Here is a 16,969-nt window from a genome sequence, read left to right on the forward strand (position 1 = left end):
ATAATCTACAAGAAGACCCCACAGAGGTCATGTGTCAGGATGTTTTGGGAAAGGTTACTGTTGCCTCTGTTTTGGTTTTTTTTCCCATTTGTTTAGGTTTAATTGTTTTATAATCATTGATTTCATCTGATAGGAGGAAGGATGTTAGAGGCAGAGAAAAGAGTGGGGAGAAGGTCTGTGGAGGGAAGTTAGAGAGACAGAGAAGAAGGATGATAGGGGTAGTATAGGAGAGTAAGTGAATAGTCCCTCACCTCTCCCTTGACTTAACCGCCCCTCCTCCCTCCCTCCCCCTTCCCTTCAATCCAGGTCCTGCCACCTTATCCGCTCTGACTTTAGCCTCTTCTTCCGCTCAGGCCCAGCAGATCATCATCATCATCATTATCGATGGCATTTATTGAGTGCTTACTATGTGCAGAGCACTGTACTAAGCATTTAGCACTGCACTAAGCACTGAACTAAGATCATGCAGTGATTTAAAATGGGGGGAGCATCTCTAGAACAGGGCTCCTGAAAGCCAACCTTTAATGCAGGCTTGCGAAAAACCATTCACCTCCAATGAGGGGCAATTGATGTCCAGCTGGCGAGACAGATAGAATGCTGATTTCATTCATTTTTCCTACCCGAGCACCTCTGCGGGGGAGAGGGCGGTAGCTGACGAAACATTTATGGGGACTGCTTTAAGCATTCATGATGTTCTTTTTCCTCTCTGCACTCTATCCAAAGTCTCTTCCCCTTAAAATGGGTCTCAAACTGGACCCTGTGCGTTGAAGAACGGCCCAACCAGAGCCAGCTAGAGTGGGAGGATGACTTTATGGTTCGAGTTTGTTATATTCCTGCTAATACTTCCCAGTGTCATGTTTTGCTTTTTTAATAATAGCACAACATTGCTGACTCATCTTCAGCCTCCAGCAACTCCCCGATCATTTCCTGCTTGGCTTGAGCCTTCGCCAGACCTTTCCCATTGGGCCTGGGTAGTTCAGTTTACCTCCCCTGCACTAGGTCCTATTGGTTTCTCCAGCTCAGCAAGGGTGTATTGAACCCTCGTTCCAATAATAAAAATAATCACTGTGGTCCTTGTTTAGTGCTTACTATGCACCAAGCACTGTGGTGGATAATAATAATAATAATGATGATGATGATGGTATTTGTTAAGTGCTTATTTTGTGTCAAACACTTCTAAGTGCTGGAATAGATACAAGCTAATCAGGTTGGAGACAGTCCCTGTCCCGCATTCATTCATTCATTCATTCAATCGTATTTATTGAGTGCTTACTATATGCAGAGCACTGCACTAAGCGCTTGGAATGTACAATTCGGCAACAGATAGAGACAATCCTTGCCCAAACAACAGGCTCACAGTCTAAACGGGGGAGTGTTTTGTTGTTGACAGGGCAACAAAACAAAACAGTTTTAATCCCCATTTTACAGATGAGGTAACCGAGGCACAGAGAAGTAAAATGACTTCCACAAGGTCACATAGCAGACAAGTGGCGGAGCCAGGATTAGAACCCAGGACCTTCTGACTCCCAAGCCTGTGTTCTATCTACTAGGCCATGCTGCTTCTCTTTACAGTGCAATTGGATTAGATGCTGTCCCTTTCCCACATGGGGCTTACAGCCTAAGGGGAAGAGAGAGAGAGCAGATATTGAATCCCCATTTTAAAGCTGAGGAGACTGAAGCCCAGAGAAGTGAAGTGACTTGCCCAAGGTCACCCAGCAGGCAAGTGGCAGAGCTGGGATTAGAATCAGGGTCTCCTGATTCCCAGTCCTGGGCTCTTTCCACTAGGCCATCCTGCTTCTTCTAGTCTCCTGTGCTTCAGCCTTGGTGTGAACCTCATGAGCATGCTCTCTCCCCATCGTTCAAGTCCCTGATCATGGGACTCAATCAGACCAGGCTGGGGACACAATCCTACAGAACGCCACTCATTAGTCCCTTCCCTGTGCCTGCCACCGCACCCTCTCCCGCCCCCATTCAGTCAGTCAGTGGTATTTGAGTGTCTACTGTGTGCAGAGTACTGTACTACTAGTAATAGAAACAACATTTTTAAAACACTTACTGTGGGCGGAGCACTGGGAGGTGGCAATTAGACATAGTCTCTGTCCCTCGTGGAGCTGACAATCTAAGAGTAGAAGTGAGGAAAAGGGGCTGGATATAGGCACATCAGGAATGAAGAAACATTAAAACACAACATAGACAAATACAGAAAATAAAAACAAAGTTAATAGGGTGCTGGGTCTAGAGGAGTAGAATTCCAGGCAATGCCTCATGCGTGACCTCATCTAGGATCCATCAGGGCCACCAACAGTGGCCCGCTCTAGTTCTCCCTCCCCCCTCTCTATTGGAAATCCAATTTAGGGGAACGAACTTTCTGGTTAACAAAAACAGGATGGGTGGGGGTAAGGTGATCAGAATGATGACAACTGGATTGAGGGGGAAGGGGAAGAAAAGATGGTGAAACAGAGAAAGGAAAAGAGAGGGAGAGATAAAGAAGGACAGAGAGAGAGGAAGAAATAGGATGGGGGTAGGTGGGTGGAAGAGAAAGCAGGACTGGACGCCACCAACGTCTTGCATGGTCCCCATGTGGCAGGAACTATGGTGGTTCAGCACAAAATAGGCCAGGTTTAATCAATCAACCAAGAGTATTAATTGAGCACTCACTGTGTGCAGAGCACTGTACTAAGCACTTGGGACAGTACCATACAATGAAATTGATGGACATTGATCCTTGCCCTCAAGTTTCTTACAGTGTAGTTGAGCCAGGCCCTCAGCATTTCTACCTGGGTACTTGAGGTGGCTGTGTCTTCCAAGCCTGGAGTCCAAAAGCAAGGATGAAATTCAGACTGCAATGAAATGCCCCCTGCTTCTCCCCTCCCTGCTGGGACTGGTTCTCAGACCTGATTAGCCATAGGAGAAGCTCGTTGTGGGCAGGGAATGTGTCTGTTTGTATTGTTGTATTGTACTCTCCCAAAGTCTTAGTACAGTGCTCTGCACATAGTGTGTGCTCAATAAATACAATTGACTGAAAGAGAACCATTCTAATACGCTGGACACCTTCTTACCTGTTTTTAGCAGGATCAGTACTGTTAGTGGTTCGTCACAGCACTCCAGGGGGCACTCACCTACTTCATAGCTTTCAATTACCCTTGGGTCTCTTTGACTGTGACTTTGCTCTCTCCCTCTAGGTATTGTTTTGATTCTCCAATCTGGGGTCATTAGCAGTCTCCCCCTTGCACTGGATGGGCTTCTGGTGCTGAGGTAGAGCCCAACAGGCCTCCCAAGGGCAGGGCAAGGAGCAGTATCATGGCCATTTGTCCCATAGCCATCACTCTCCCCCTGTTGCCCCCCCCCCCCCCGGAGTTAGGTCAGAACAGGATGAGTATCGGGCAGGGGGGAGCCCCGAGGCTAATTAGGGTTGGCCAGGTCCACAATGGGCTGGAGCTGAGGCCGAGGCCAGACAGGCAGCCAGCCCCTGCTTTCTCCCATCTCAGGCTCACCTTCCGGCTCACTCTCCCTCCCTCTCTCTTCTCCCTCGTCACCGCCCCCCCCGCTCCCCGCCCTCCTGTGATCTCCCTGGCATGGGCTGAGCGGAGTATCCACAGTAAGGATTCATTCCTTCAATTGTATTTACTGAGCTCTTAGTCTGTATTCCCTCCCCACTCCCAGTTGTCTCCATCCCTCTGTCCAACCTGCCTCAGCAGCATTGCTGACTCCCAGCTCCCGCTGCAGCCCTTACAGAGGCAGCCTATTCCAAGGGTGGGGCCACGTCTTGGCTTACTGAGGGATCGCAGGGAGAGTGGCGGTGACCCCTATTCCCAGCATGGCCGTGACTGGGCGGATGTCCTTCTTGAAGCAGAATCTCAGCCAGCCTCCCATCAAGTTTTGAGGCGACTGGCAGTCCATTAGCCCGATTCAGGGCTTGAAAGATTAGCTTACTGTCAGCTTTAAAATGCTCAATCAGGTCGTCCCACCCTATCTTACCTCACTGATCTGCTAGAGCCCAGTCTGCACAATCAGTCAATCAATTAATTGTATTTGTTTAGCGCTTACTCTGTGCAGAGCACTGTATTAAACGTTTGGGGGAGTATGACACAATATAACAAACAACATTCCTTGCCCATGATGAGCTTAGAGTCTACAGAGGGAGACAGACACTAATATAAATAAATAAATTATGGATATATACATAAGTACTGTGGGACTGGCGGGGGGTAATGGTGAATAAAGAGAGCAAGTCAAGGCAAGGCAGAAGGGAGTGGGAAAAGAGGAAATGTGGGCTTAGTCAGGGAAAGCCTAAGACACACTCTGCTTCTTGTAACACCCGCTTATTCACTGTACCTGACCTCAACTATCTCACCACCAACCCCTTTCCTATGTCCTTCCTCTAGCCTGGTACACCGTCCCCCTCCATATGTGCCAGACTACCACTCTCTCCACCTTCAAAGCATTAAGAAGGTCCCATCTCCTCCAAAAGGCCTTCCCCGATTAAGCCCTCTTTCCCCCAGCTCGTTCTCCCTCTGCGTCATTTATACACTTGGATCTGTGACCTTTGGACATTTGATATTCGCCCCAACCCCACAGCACTTGTCAGTCGGGCAGTCAGACAATCGTATTTATTGAGTGTTTACTGCATACAGAGCACTGTACTGAGCGCCTGGGAGAGTACGATGCAACAATATAACAGACACATTCCCTGCCCACAATGAGCTTACAGTCGTACATATATTTAAATTATATATTATAAATTACTTATTTGTTCATATTAATGTCTGTCTCCCCCTCTAGACTGTAAGCTTATTATGGGCAGGGAACATGTCTCCTAATTCTGCTGTATTGCACTCTCCCAAGCATCTAGTACAGGACTCTGCACATAGTAAGCACTCAAGAAATACAATTGATTGATTGAAAGATCACAGCATAGAGTTCCAGTCTAGGTTTTTCCTTGATGTGCACTGGGACTGGTAGCAACTAGAAAGAGCGTATGCCCTGGTGGTGGGTAGGGTGGCCGGGGGGGCAGAGGAGGAGGTAAGGGATAAGGACCAAAGTACTGCAGAGGTGGCCAGAACCCTCAGATGGAATGTAGAGTGTCGTTAGAGGCAGAAGGCAGGGAGGTTGCCGACTTGGGAAAAGAACTACTGTGGAAGGATCTCTGGGGCAAAGCTCCTGAGAAATCTTACTTCGCCACTGCCCAGGACAGGGCCCGATGCTCCACTTTCCCTTTCTCACCCTCAGTGGCATTAAGGATGCAGCCGAAGGGAAGTGGGAGGGTAGGAACTGCTGGGCCTGAGGAGCTCAGGGGCGGAAAGGATAGCAGAGGGGGGCAGAGTTGTACCCATTTGTGGCCTCTCTGGCCCACCCGGGGGCCCAGTGGAAGTGGCAGAACGGGTGGGAAGATGGCACGGCGGAAGCCCCCTCCTCCTACAAAGGGCTGGGGTTCCTTAGAAAATGGACATGCTCACCCAGACCTCCAGAGCAGAAAAGAATCCAGGGGTCCTAGTGGACCTCAAATGGAAACCAAGTCAGTCATGAAGCACCACTAACCAAGGAGTAGGCTGCAGGGAGGGACACAGGAGAATGAAGCCTAATACCTGTGAACTCCCATTGTGCTGGTTGGATCCTGGGTCTACTTTGGGGTTCTCTTCAAGGAAATGTTGGGTTCAGGAGGGAGCCATAGAAATGATAAAAGGAGGAGTTCGGAGGAAAGATTGAAGGAAATGGGTGTCTTTGGTCCGGGGAAGACAATGGTTGCCAGTTGGTATTTATTGAGCACTTACTGTGTTCAGAACACTGTACTAAGTGCTTGGGAGAATACAAAACAACAGAATTGGTAGGCACACCCCTGCCTGCAGGAATTTTACAGTGCATTACTACTAACTAGTCTATTGTTTAAAGATTGAAAAGATTTAAAGATTTAACCCACCATAGCACAACCAAAATAGAATCCAAAGGAAGTGGTTGTGGGGGGTGGGGGAGATGGGATTGAGGGGGGTTCTTACCAGGAGGACGGTGACCAGCTGCCCTCTATGCCTATTAAACTCAGTTTGCTGCATACCAGGGGACTCTGGAGACAACCAAGCTCCTTCCGGAGTTCAGCTCCCCTCACCGAGGTGGGAATAGATTTTTTGGAATTCTCCCCTGGGAATTGGGCAGGAGGTTCTGAGGGAGCCAATTGGGCTGGGAACTGAGTGGTGATGGTGAACAATAGGCTTGTCTGAGCCGAGAGGTAATGAGTCCCTTCTCTCCACCCTCCCCTCCCCTCCCCTCCCCACCCCATCTCCCTTCCTTCTGCGGCCACCTGCTTCCCTCCACCGGCCCTGACGACGGGCCTTGGCATGGGCCTCTCGTCTCCCCAGCTCTCTGTCTGGTGCTGGGCTGCATGATCTTCCCCGACGGCTGGGACACCGAGATGGTCAAGGAGATGTGTGGGGAGAAGACGGGGAAGTATTCTCTGGGCGACTGCTCTGTGCGCTGGGCCTACATCCTAGCCATCATCGGCATCCTCAACGCCCTCATCCTCTCCTTCCTGGCTTTTGTGCTTGGCAACCGGCAGAATGACCTGCTGCACGACGACCTCAAGACAGAGAGCAAAGGTGAGCCCCGCCCTGGTTTGGAATGGGGAGGGAGAAGGAGAAGGCGGAGGGGAAGGGCCCGAGGCGGCCAATGACGGGTCCGTCCCTTAGGGCCCGGCAGGGCTGGATTCCCTCCTCAGAGAAGGCCGGGCGCCAAAGCGCCGGACTATGGGGGCAGGTATTTGAGGGCGAGGGGAAAGCTGGGCATGAATTGCAATTATTGTTCCAAGTGCTGAAGTGCAAACAATCCTGGGCAAGACACCACATAATTAGGCAGAAGACACAGTTCCTCCCCTCAAGGAGCTTACATCTTAACAGCTACCCTAAGAGAAGACAGTTCTGGAATATTTCTTCCCAGATACTAGGAGGCAGAGATGGGAGTTCTCACCCCCCCCAACCCCCCCAAGTTTATGATTTCACTATTTTTTCTGCATACTTGAGATTACACACTACTAGTCAAGAACTATGGCTTCAGCTTCCAGCTGCTCCCCATTTCATAACACTCTGTGGCCCAAGATAAGTTCCCTACCAACATTGCATGTATTCCCACCGTACATATCCTTATCCCGATGGCACTTGTTCTTAAGCTTTGCTGGAACACCTTTCACATTCCAAAGGCTTTGCCATCACGTGAGCTCGCTGTGGGCAAGGAACGTGTCTACCAACTCTTGTTATATTGTTCTTTCCCAAGTACTTAGTACAGTGCTCTGCACATGGTAAGCACTCAATAAATACCATTGATGATGATGAGATGTCTCAGCTCGTGGTAGTATGAGTACTTATTTAGTGCTTACTGAAGGCAGAGCACTGTACTAAAAGCCGGTAAAAAATACACCGATGGGGAATTAGACACGGTCCCTGTCCCTCATGGGGGTCATGACTTAATAAAGATGATCCTTTATAAAGATGAACCTGGTGAGCCTGGCTGGTCTTGTTAGCAATAAGGAAACCGAGAAGTCAGTGACTTGCCTAAGGTCACACAGCATAGGAGATCGGATGACAGTGAGACCCTCAAGTTCTCAGTGATCTACTGCTGAGCTGAAGGTACAGTTCACTGAGTCCAACTCCCTCTCCCAATTGCTTTATGGAGAGTAGAACTGGTGGCATTGCTGTCTACATCACCTCGCCTTCAGTGCTGTCGAAAATACAAAAGAACCGATCGGGTGCCATTGAAGACTGCGTCATAGTAACACAGAGGGAGTACTTCAAACTAGGGCCCTCCCTGCAGGTTCCAGAGGAGAGATGTATGTGCAGGTGAGCAGATGTGTTTCCCATGGTCACGAAGAAGAACACGATCACCAGAGAGAGGGACTCCCAGGATCCCGGACCCAGTGACCTTGGCCACAAAGGAGAATCTTACTTTGGAGGGCAGTCACACCTAGTCATTTTAGGGGGAAACCGTTTGAGGGATCAAATGCCAGAGCCTGGGTGGGAAGCCGGACCCAGGAGAAAGAGTCAGTCCCCATGGCAAGGACGGCTGGCCAGAGGCAGGGCAGAGCTTACTCAGCCAGGCTGCAGGCAGGCGGGGCTGGATGGGGGCAGGGGCAGGCAAGCCGGACGTGGTGGCCGTGGGTGGCAGGCAGACCAGGGCAGGGAGAATCAGACCAGCTGAAGTTGTATCTGAGTGGGGACCAGGTGGGCCAGGTGGTGGAGGTGAGAGACTGTCCAGGGCAGTAAAGGTGGTGAGGGAGATGCTAGTAGCTTTAGTAGTCATAGTGATAGCAGTGGCCCTGAACTGGCTGGGAAGGAAGGAGAATAGGGACTTGACTAGCAACATAAGTTTCTGCTACCGCCCTACACCTTCCAACCCAGGGTTAGATGAGCCAGGTGGGTCGGACCACTGAGCAAACTCCCAAGAGGCAGCGGGGCTATCGCCCAGTTCCAGAGACAGGCCTCAGAGGCTAGCTTTGGAGATGCCGGGGACGTAGGCCAAGAGGAATGCTTCACTGATCAGTTTCCCCCCAAGTCGTCTCTCTCTCCTTGTATCCGGAAGTTTCTTCTCTTTCTCCAACGTCCCTACCCCTGCTGTCTCCGAGAGGCAGGGTCCCCTCAGCCCTGTGCCAAACACATCCCCTCAGCTCCAACCCCTGCAGTTCTGGTGCTTCTTGAATATGTGTTGGGAAAATTCACTGAGGAAATCCCCGGATTTCCCTGCCTCCCCTGAGCCCTCATCAGCTGGGCTGCTGGGCCGCCATCCAGAAACCACAGCGGTAGAGAACCTTCCCCGACGACCGCTCCTGCTGGCGCTGTTTCTTTATTTATTTCTTTGCTTGTTTATTCCATTTTTAAGATTGTGCCTTTGGGCGAGCTGTTTCCTAAATGACTGGCTGCAAGAGAGTATGTGTGTGTGTGTGTGTGTGTGTGTGCGTGCGTGCGCGCGCACGCATGCACGTGCAGGAGAGAGTGTGTGGTGTGAGAGAATGACAGTGTGTGTGTATGTTTGCTTCCATTCTAACAGCGAGCCTCTGGTTGCAGGATCTGTTTGGGGGTTCAGGGTAGGTAGGTCTATCTCTATCCACAAAAGGCCCTCCCTGGGACCTCGGCCTCTCAGAGGGCAGGCTCCGTGATGGGAATGAGAACTGTCCAGCCCTCCTCCTGGTCCCAGGACCTCTCTGTTAGTCTCCTCTCTTAGAGGGGATCCGGGCAGGCTGGAGCCGGCCCGGTCCCAACCCCGTCCCAGAGGGTTCTGGCCGAGCCCCATCGAAAAGGGAGGAAAACAGCCGCAACTTGGTGGGCTGGGCAAGCGGCAGGTCGGGCTCCGTTGTGAGCAGCGTGGATGGAAGAGACGTTTGACTTTGCCACCCTCTAGTGGCTGCAGTCCAGAGCACAGGGCCCGGGCCACGCCCCATGCAGCACTCGCTCCCGAAGCGGGGCTGGGGAGAGAGGACTCCCCCGCCCCCCCCGACCTAGCTCAGGGACCGCATGGGCCGCTCTTCTCTCCGTCTGCTACCTGCTCCTTTAGTGAGGTCACGGGAATGAGGGGGGACGCCCTAGGGTACCCACCGCCTCTCTCTGCCCCATTCTGACAGCTGATGGAGGCAGAGGAGGTGAGTGGGTGTCTTCCCCACACTCCTCCACATTTTGCTCACCTGCTTTCAGGGTGTCCGGCAGTGGTCTTCAAGAAATCTGGATCCCAGAATAGGGGATAGTAGTAGCAGGAAGAAGAAGAGGAGAAGGAGGAGGAAGAGGGAGAGGAGGAAGAAGAGGAGCTATACTAAGTATTAAGCACTTACTGAGCGGAGCACCGAACTAAGTGCTAGGAGACAATACACAGGTGGGAGCTCACAACTTAAGGCATGGGAAGTCATGTGTGCTAGACCGGCGCTGAGTACCGTGTGATGACGTCATATGGCTGCCATGTTGCAAAAGTCCATCCGATTCGGCCAGAATCATCACCAAACTAGAGCATTTCTCCCGGGGAACCCTGACCCCCTTCCCTCCCCGCCAGTTGCTCTAGAGCCATTTCTTTCCCCTCCTCGGTCCATGTGAACTCGGATGCCACATCCAGCCCACAGAACTCCACGGCAGAAGCCTTGGTATTAAGAAGCTGAGGCTGAAAGCCAGATAACGGGATAGAAAAGTACCTGGCACCGTATCGGTAGCGGACAGGGGCCAGGCCAGCTGAAAAAGCAGACTTCCTGCTGTAGAACCAGACGAATGGCTACCCTACTTCCTGTAGAGCAGAGGCAAGAAGTCCAGAGGGGGAACCAGTGCTTCCTGGGGCTCTGGGAAGTGACCCCAAATGACCAGAGGGTTGACTGAGGAGTCCCATGAGCAATGGGCCACCAGCCCGGGGAGCCTGCTGCCCCCTGGACCCTGCCGGGGAATAAACAACCCCCTTTCCAGCTTACGGTCAGGACGGCGGCTCCTGTTGTTGGGACTATGGGGGCCGGACCAACCCACGTGGCTGTGACCAGCAGCCCAGGGGGGGTCAGCCAAGCCATTCAATGGAATGGCAAATGCGCCCCCCCCCACCCCTGCTGCCGCCAGGAAGGAGAGGAAGGCAAGGCATTGTGGGGCACAGCTGCTGCCTGCTGCCCACTGCTGCCCACTGCCACCCATCGATCAGTCAATCCCTGTATTTATTGAGCTCTTACTGTGTGTAGAGCTCTGCACTGAGCACTTGGGAGAGTACCAACCAGCGCTTGAGAAGCAGCGTGACTTAGTGGAAAGAGCCTGGGCCCGGGAGTCAGAGGACCTGGCCTCTAATCCCAGCTCTGCCAATTGCTTGCTGCGTGACCTTGGGCAAGTCACTTCACTGCTCTGGGCGGCCTCAGTTTCCTCGACTGTACGATGGGGATTCAATCCCTGCCCTCCCTACTACTTGTGAGCCCTATGTGGGACAGGGACTGTGTCCCACCTGATTAACTTGTACCTACCCCAGCAACTTAGACCAGTGCTTGATGCAGAGTAAGCACTTAACAAATACCATAGTAATAACGATAATAATAACAACATTAGGATACAACAGAGTTAGCCACCTTCCCTTTCCCTTTTGCTGTACTGCTGCCCAGTTGGATGCTCGAAGGCGGCACGCAAGAGGGTGAGAGAGGCTACAAAACACCATCCGCATCAGCACCCGCCTCCCTCCTCTTCCTCTCGGGCGCGACTGGATGGCACTCGGGGCTTAGTGTATAATGAGAGAGGCTCTGGGGCTCAAACCACGACATGATTTTGAATGTGCAGCAGGATTATGGCCATTGTTACCCGAGACGATGGTACTGCCGCACGCCCAGCCATCGCAAGTCCATTGGAAAGAGCAGCCTCCCAGGCGAGTGCTGTTCGGTGAGGTTTGCAGATCTAGAAGCTACACGTTATTTTGCTAACTGATCCGTCCAGCTCAGAGGTGCTGGAGCTAGGAACCACCCTCTCCGGAGGGGTCAGGCACAAATTCAGCATAAACTAAGCATTTGCCCAGGGGCAAAAATGCTTCGGCAGGACCTCGGTAGGTGGCTGATATGGCAGTCTCTGCCCGGGGCTCTTCGGGAGGCCAGGACTTGGATTTGGATCTGTCCTTCCCTTCTCCTTCTTCTGCCCCTGGGCCAGGCTGGGGAGGAACCACGGTGCCTCCATCAGACCTCAGATTTTCCCATCCTACCTGTTTCAGGGCTCAAAGACTGGCCCAGTGCAGCCCACCCTCCCCACTAAACAAAGATCTTTCCCCTCCCCGCCCGGGAGGTCGCCGCCCTGCTGCGGCCAGCTCTGGGACATTTTGTCCCGGGGGAACCTGGGACGCTTTCGACCGTCACCTACCATCTCCCCGACCCCAAGTGCCCAGCTTGACTCTTGGGCAGTTGGCCGGGAGGGGAAGCAGCCAGAAGCACCCAAGATGCTTTTCTGGTCCCTTGGCCTCTGCGACTGAAGGAGCGGAGGCGAGGGCTTGGCGGGGTGGGAGGGGCTGAAGGCGGGGGGAGGGGAGGGTCGGCAGCAGAGTCTGGCCCGGGCCGGGGTCAGGCTGCAAAAAGCGCTCAAGGAGGGGGTGGCCCTCCCTCCCATTTCCCCGCATCCCCCTTCCCTCCCCACCAGGTCTGATTCTGTCCAGGAGCAGAGTCGTCGGGCTCTGTGGGATAGAGGACTGAGCTGTGAAGTCCTCTGGGGGCCAGGTGTGGGCCCAGATGCTGATGGGGCCCACAGAGGGGCCGGGGCTCTTGTGATATGAGAAGAGGGGAGAAAGGTTGGTTCCCGGCTTCGGCTGGGACCAAGGGACGCTGGGGATGGTGTGCGTGTGTGTGTGTGTGTATGCGTGTGCGAGGGGGTGGGGTGGGTGTGTGTGACTCTGCGGGAGGTCGTCCGGGCGGGACGGGGAGGGATGCCTCTGTGGAGCCCCCTCAGGCTCTGGGTGGGTGAGTAGATGGCTTTCTACTTCCAGTGAGCCTAACGCTGTTCCGGCCAGGACAGCCCTGCCCAGCTCTGGGACAGGAGGTTGCTGGGGAATGGGAATTCCAAGGCCATTTCTAATTCTCTCTCTTCCTTTTGTTTTTGGCAGATTTTGTTGGCTCTGCGGTAAGTCTTGGTACAGTGGCAGCCTATTCCAAGGGTGGAGGGTAGCCCCGCCCTGCTAGTTCTTCATCCAAACCCAGGAGACTAGAGGAGGAAATGGCCTGACTGAAATTGTCAGGAGCTCCGACTCTGTAGACCGGGACCCTAAGCCGGGTCCGGGTCAGTCCCCGAAGTCCAACGTTCCCTCTCCTCGATCTGCCTTCCCACCCTCTGCCCGGCGGGGCTCGGCGCCCCGGCCGACCCCAGTCCAGGCTTCAGCCTGGCGGGGCCCAGCCTGCTTGCCGGCCGAGAGGTGGCGTCGTGCACGCACGACAGCTCGGGCCCGCGCCGGCGGCCCCGGGCACCGTTGGGCTCTGTAGTCCCGGCGAACACGGACTGCCTCACGTGGGCGGCCCCCGTGCCGGGGGCGGGGGGGGGGGGAGGGGGCCGCGCGGCTGCCGGCCGGGCCGGGAGCCCCGGCTTGGTCTCCTCCATCCTGGACCTTCTAGAGAGCCCTAAGGAGACTCCCGAGCCAGAGGGTGCAGGGAGAGGGGAGAGAGGGGCCCGGCCACCCCCTCCTCGAGCGCTTTTTGCAGCCTGACCCAGGTCCGGGCCGGACTCTGCTGCCAATGCCCTCCTTCGGCCCCTCCCACCCCGCCAGGCCCTCCCCTCCGCTCCCTCGCAGAGGCGAAGGGGCCGGAAAAGCATCTTGGGTGCTCATCCTGCTTTCTGGCTGCTTCCCCCCACCCACCCGCAACCAACTGCCGGGAAGTCAAGTCGGGCACTTGGGGGAAGGTGCTGGACTCCGGCTCTCCGGTGTCCCGGAGCACGCTGGGCGCTAAACGGACGGAGACGAGCCTGATCTCACACGCTGGCATGCCCCCGGGGAGGCTGGGAAGAGGAATCGGGGAGGGGGTGTCTCTGGTCACAGTCACATCCGGTTCAAAATTCGGAGGCACCGAATTTCACCGGCCCTGCCCTGGTCCTGCGGGGTGGGGGTCAATGACCCCTCTCCTGGTGTCTCTCTCTCTCTGTCCCCCACCCCTCCCCCGACCCCCCCCCCCCCCGACCCCACGGTCCGGGCACTGAGCCTCCAGGGCTCCTAGCCACAGCTCAGTTCAGGACTAGGTTTGGGTGCCATCTGGCCTGGCACTGACTCCATCTGTCCCCCCCTCCAGAGAATATAACCGAGACGCTGCAGTTGGGTCCTGCCCTTGCCCACGGCACCGGACTGGACTCTTTCCTGCCTTTTTCTGCCAACACCGGTTCCGTGATGCCCACCGCAAAGCCTCAGACTCCTTCAACCTCACGGGGATTTTGCCCACCTCGCTCTGATGGCCCCTCACCCCGCTCTCCAATCTGATCTAGATGACGCTGGACCCCAGGAGGGAGGGAGCACCACGCCCGGCCCCTGGCACTGCTGATGCAACAGGAGCCGATAAACTGCAGTTTGCTTTAAGGGGTAAAAAGACCATTACAGATTTCTCCATTTTGGAGACGCTCCAGAATGGCCCCGGCCCCTTTGGACCCTGCTCCCCGGGAAAGCCCAGGAGGTTTCTGATTCTCTCTCTGCTCTCGTCCCACATCTTCTTGGGCTGAGCCAGAGTGCCCGGACCCCATTTGGGTCACCCCACGGACTGGGCCGGTGCCTGTCCCGCTCAACCCCCACGGGGGCCGCTCCACAGACTGGGCCAGACCTGGTCCCTTTCTGCTTCCTTTCCAGGGTCCCTCCTTCCCCCCCTCCCTTCCTCTTTCCCCTCCTCCCTTCCCTCCCCCTCTTACCTTCCTCCCTTTTTCCTACACTCCCTAGGACAGGGCCAGTTTTGTAGAGCACAGAGTTCTCAGCTCCATCTCCGGGCAGAGCCCTATGGACAGAAACTGTCCTGTTTCTTTGATACTTTTATGTGTAATTTGATTTTGCAGGTCGCCTCTCAACAGGGTACTACTAACACCCCTCCCCCACCCCCTCACCCTACCCCCGCCGGCCCCACTTCTCCTTTCCGCTGAAATTCACCCAGGAGATTCACCCGCCATCGTTTCATGCTTTTATATTCATGGTTCTGAGAAGCTGAGGGGGCCGAGGGCATGGCAGACGAGCCCCCTCTCCTTATGGAGAACTCGAAGGGAGGCAAGGGGCCCGTGGCAGGTGGCTTGGGATGTATCTCCACACTGAGGGAAAATCCAAGTCAGGACTCCAGGCTTGGAGGTCCTGAGTGGCAAGCCACCTTACAGGAGTGGAGGAGACAGAAAGAAGGGACGGGAAGGGAGGGAGAGAAACTTCCCTTTAGTTTCTTTGCCTGATTCTCCTGGATCATCTTCTTCTGCTCAAGCAGGCTGAGGTAGGGTGGAGGAGAGGAAGAGGTGCCAGGCAGGTGTGGCTGCTAGGGACAGGGCTCTCTCTTTGCACCCAGTTGTTGATGACCTGGTTCAGGGTTTTCTGGGAATGGTCCTGTGGTGCCCAGCTTGGGGGTCGTGGGAGCTACGCTGAGGAATATCCCCTTGTTCCCTTTCCTCTCCTTCCCCCGAGAAACATACCCCATTCCATTTCAAATTGAAATTGACTTTGGATCTGACCAGCCGAAGTTACTAGAATACCCTCCCCCCCCACCTCCTCCTTCTCCTCCTCAAGACATTGACATAGCTCCTGTGCCCCTCCCCCCACCCCCACCCTGCACCCATCCTCCGCCAACCTCAAGCCCCTTGTTCTCTTCCTGGAGCTGGCCGGGATGGGGGTGAAAGCATGTCCTGGGCGTGGGGGTTGCACGGTCAGGTTACTTGGTAGAGTGAATGGCTCAAAGATCCTGGCCCTCTGGAGGCGGCTAGGGTCCAGAGAGCAGCATCTCCCCTCTTCTCCCTCCATGAATGGGAGAATTTCCCTCTTCATGCTACCAGTCCCTTCTGTGGCCCAGCACTGTGCTCCCTCCCCACTTTCCCCAGATACCCCTGCTGGAAGCAATCCCCACCTAGCAACACTGTGTCCCAATCAGAGGGAGGGTAGGCAGACCAATCCCAGACCCACTGCCACTAGAGGGGAATTGACAAGTAGGACATGGGGCAGGGCTGGTCCCAGGGTAGCTGGGTTAGGGGAATGAACTGGGAGAGAAACCCAAAGCGCACTGTTGAGTTAGAAAGTCCACGTGGAGGAGAGGAAGACACAGACAGAGAGGGGTGAAGGAAGAGGGACATCCACCAGAAAGATATCTCCTCACACCCAGAGTGAAGAAACAGAGAAAGTGAGGCAGAGAGAGGAATACAGAAAGGCACAAAGAGAGTGAGAGGGAAAATAGGAAAAAAGAAATGGTGGCCGATAGAGGGATGTAGAAAGAAAAAGTGAGGGACAGAGTGAGAGAGAGACAGAGGGACTGAGAGAGAGAGAGAGAGAGAGAGAGAGAGAGTTATCCTTCACTAAGTGGGATAGGGGAAGGCTCCCCCAAGGCTGAAAAAGTTGCCTAGTTTCTATGATAAACCAATAACGACAATTTGACCACGAGGAAGCAATGATAATCGCCTCCCTAGGGTTCAGGCACCAGGGAAGGCCCCTTGCTCTTTGGCCATTACAGGGCTTAGGCTCCCAAGGGGTGCTGGTTGGACAACTGGGATCTCTGGGTGTCCTGGCTGGCCTGAGGTCAGGGGCTTTGTGGAAATCTGGCCCAAAGAGGTTGGAGCAGGGGAGAAAAGAGCAAAGTTCCCATAAGACAAAGAGATCCAGTGGCCTTCTAGAGGAACTCTGTCCAAGAGGCCGTCTCCTCATAGAAGTGGGTCTGGAAGGAAGAAACCCAGCCCCCCGGGAATAAGGGAAGAGCCATGCTAGTAAATACTCCAGATTCTCATCGGCTTCTCCCAGGGAAGAGAAAACAAAGTGGAAAGGTAATCTAGAAGCCAGCATCCTTTTGGAGGGAGGCAGTGGAGGATTTCAGAATGTGCCCACCCTGAGGCCCTGAGTGGCCCAAGCGGCAGCAGATGACAGCCTGGAGGCTGGGCAGGACCGAATCCAGGTGTCACCAAACAAGAACCCTGAAGCGGCCTTGGGCGGTACAGACTCGGGTGGAAGAAGTTTTGACGGCAAGGAGGTTCAGACCAGTGCTCTTGGGAATTGTAGTCTGCAGGCAAGAGGAGAGTGGAAGATGCCACAGGAGTAGCAAAATCTTCTGCCTGCTCCAATTTGCTGGCCAAGACCTGTGCAAATTTTAGCGGGCAGAAGATTTGGCCACTATGCTGTTGTCCCATCCTCCTCTTGGTGGAGGCAAAGCTGAGGATCCAGCTGGTCCAATTAAACAACAGCTTGTTGGGGGTGCAGAGAGGTTCCTTGATTCCCTAGTGGCACCCCCAGATCACAGGGAACGGGCAGGAGGGGGATAGCTGAGCTGGAGATGGGCATTTCAACATAAGATTAAAGTCACACATCGAATTGAGATGAGAACCTT

The 16,969-nt window shown here is 54.2% G+C and overlaps 1 protein-coding gene across 3 annotated transcripts in view; it reads left to right on the top strand.

The window, feature by feature from the left end:
- The window catches only part of LHFPL4 (LHFPL tetraspan subfamily member 4), a 67,776-nt gene that overhangs the window by 39,292 nt on the left and 11,515 nt on the right, over window positions 1-16,969 (top strand). The window contains exons 2-4 of one of the 3 annotated variants that reach the window (XM_029050382.2): window positions 6,351-6,587; window positions 12,553-12,569; window positions 13,724-13,811. In XM_029050382.2, coding sequence (XP_028906215.1) covers window positions 6,351-6,587; window positions 12,553-12,569; window positions 13,724-13,732 — 263 coding nt within the window. In that variant the 3' untranslated portion in view covers window positions 13,733-13,811. Of the gene's footprint in view, window positions 1-6,350; window positions 6,588-12,552; window positions 12,570-13,723; window positions 15,840-16,969 lie in introns of those variants that run through there. The other 2 variants (XM_029050380.2, XM_029050381.2) reach the window with 2 other exon arrangements.

Source organism: Ornithorhynchus anatinus, chromosome X1, assembly GCF_004115215.2.
Source record: "Ornithorhynchus anatinus isolate Pmale09 chromosome X1, mOrnAna1.pri.v4, whole genome shotgun sequence".
NCBI classification, from domain to species: Eukaryota; Metazoa; Chordata; class Mammalia; order Monotremata; family Ornithorhynchidae; genus Ornithorhynchus; species Ornithorhynchus anatinus.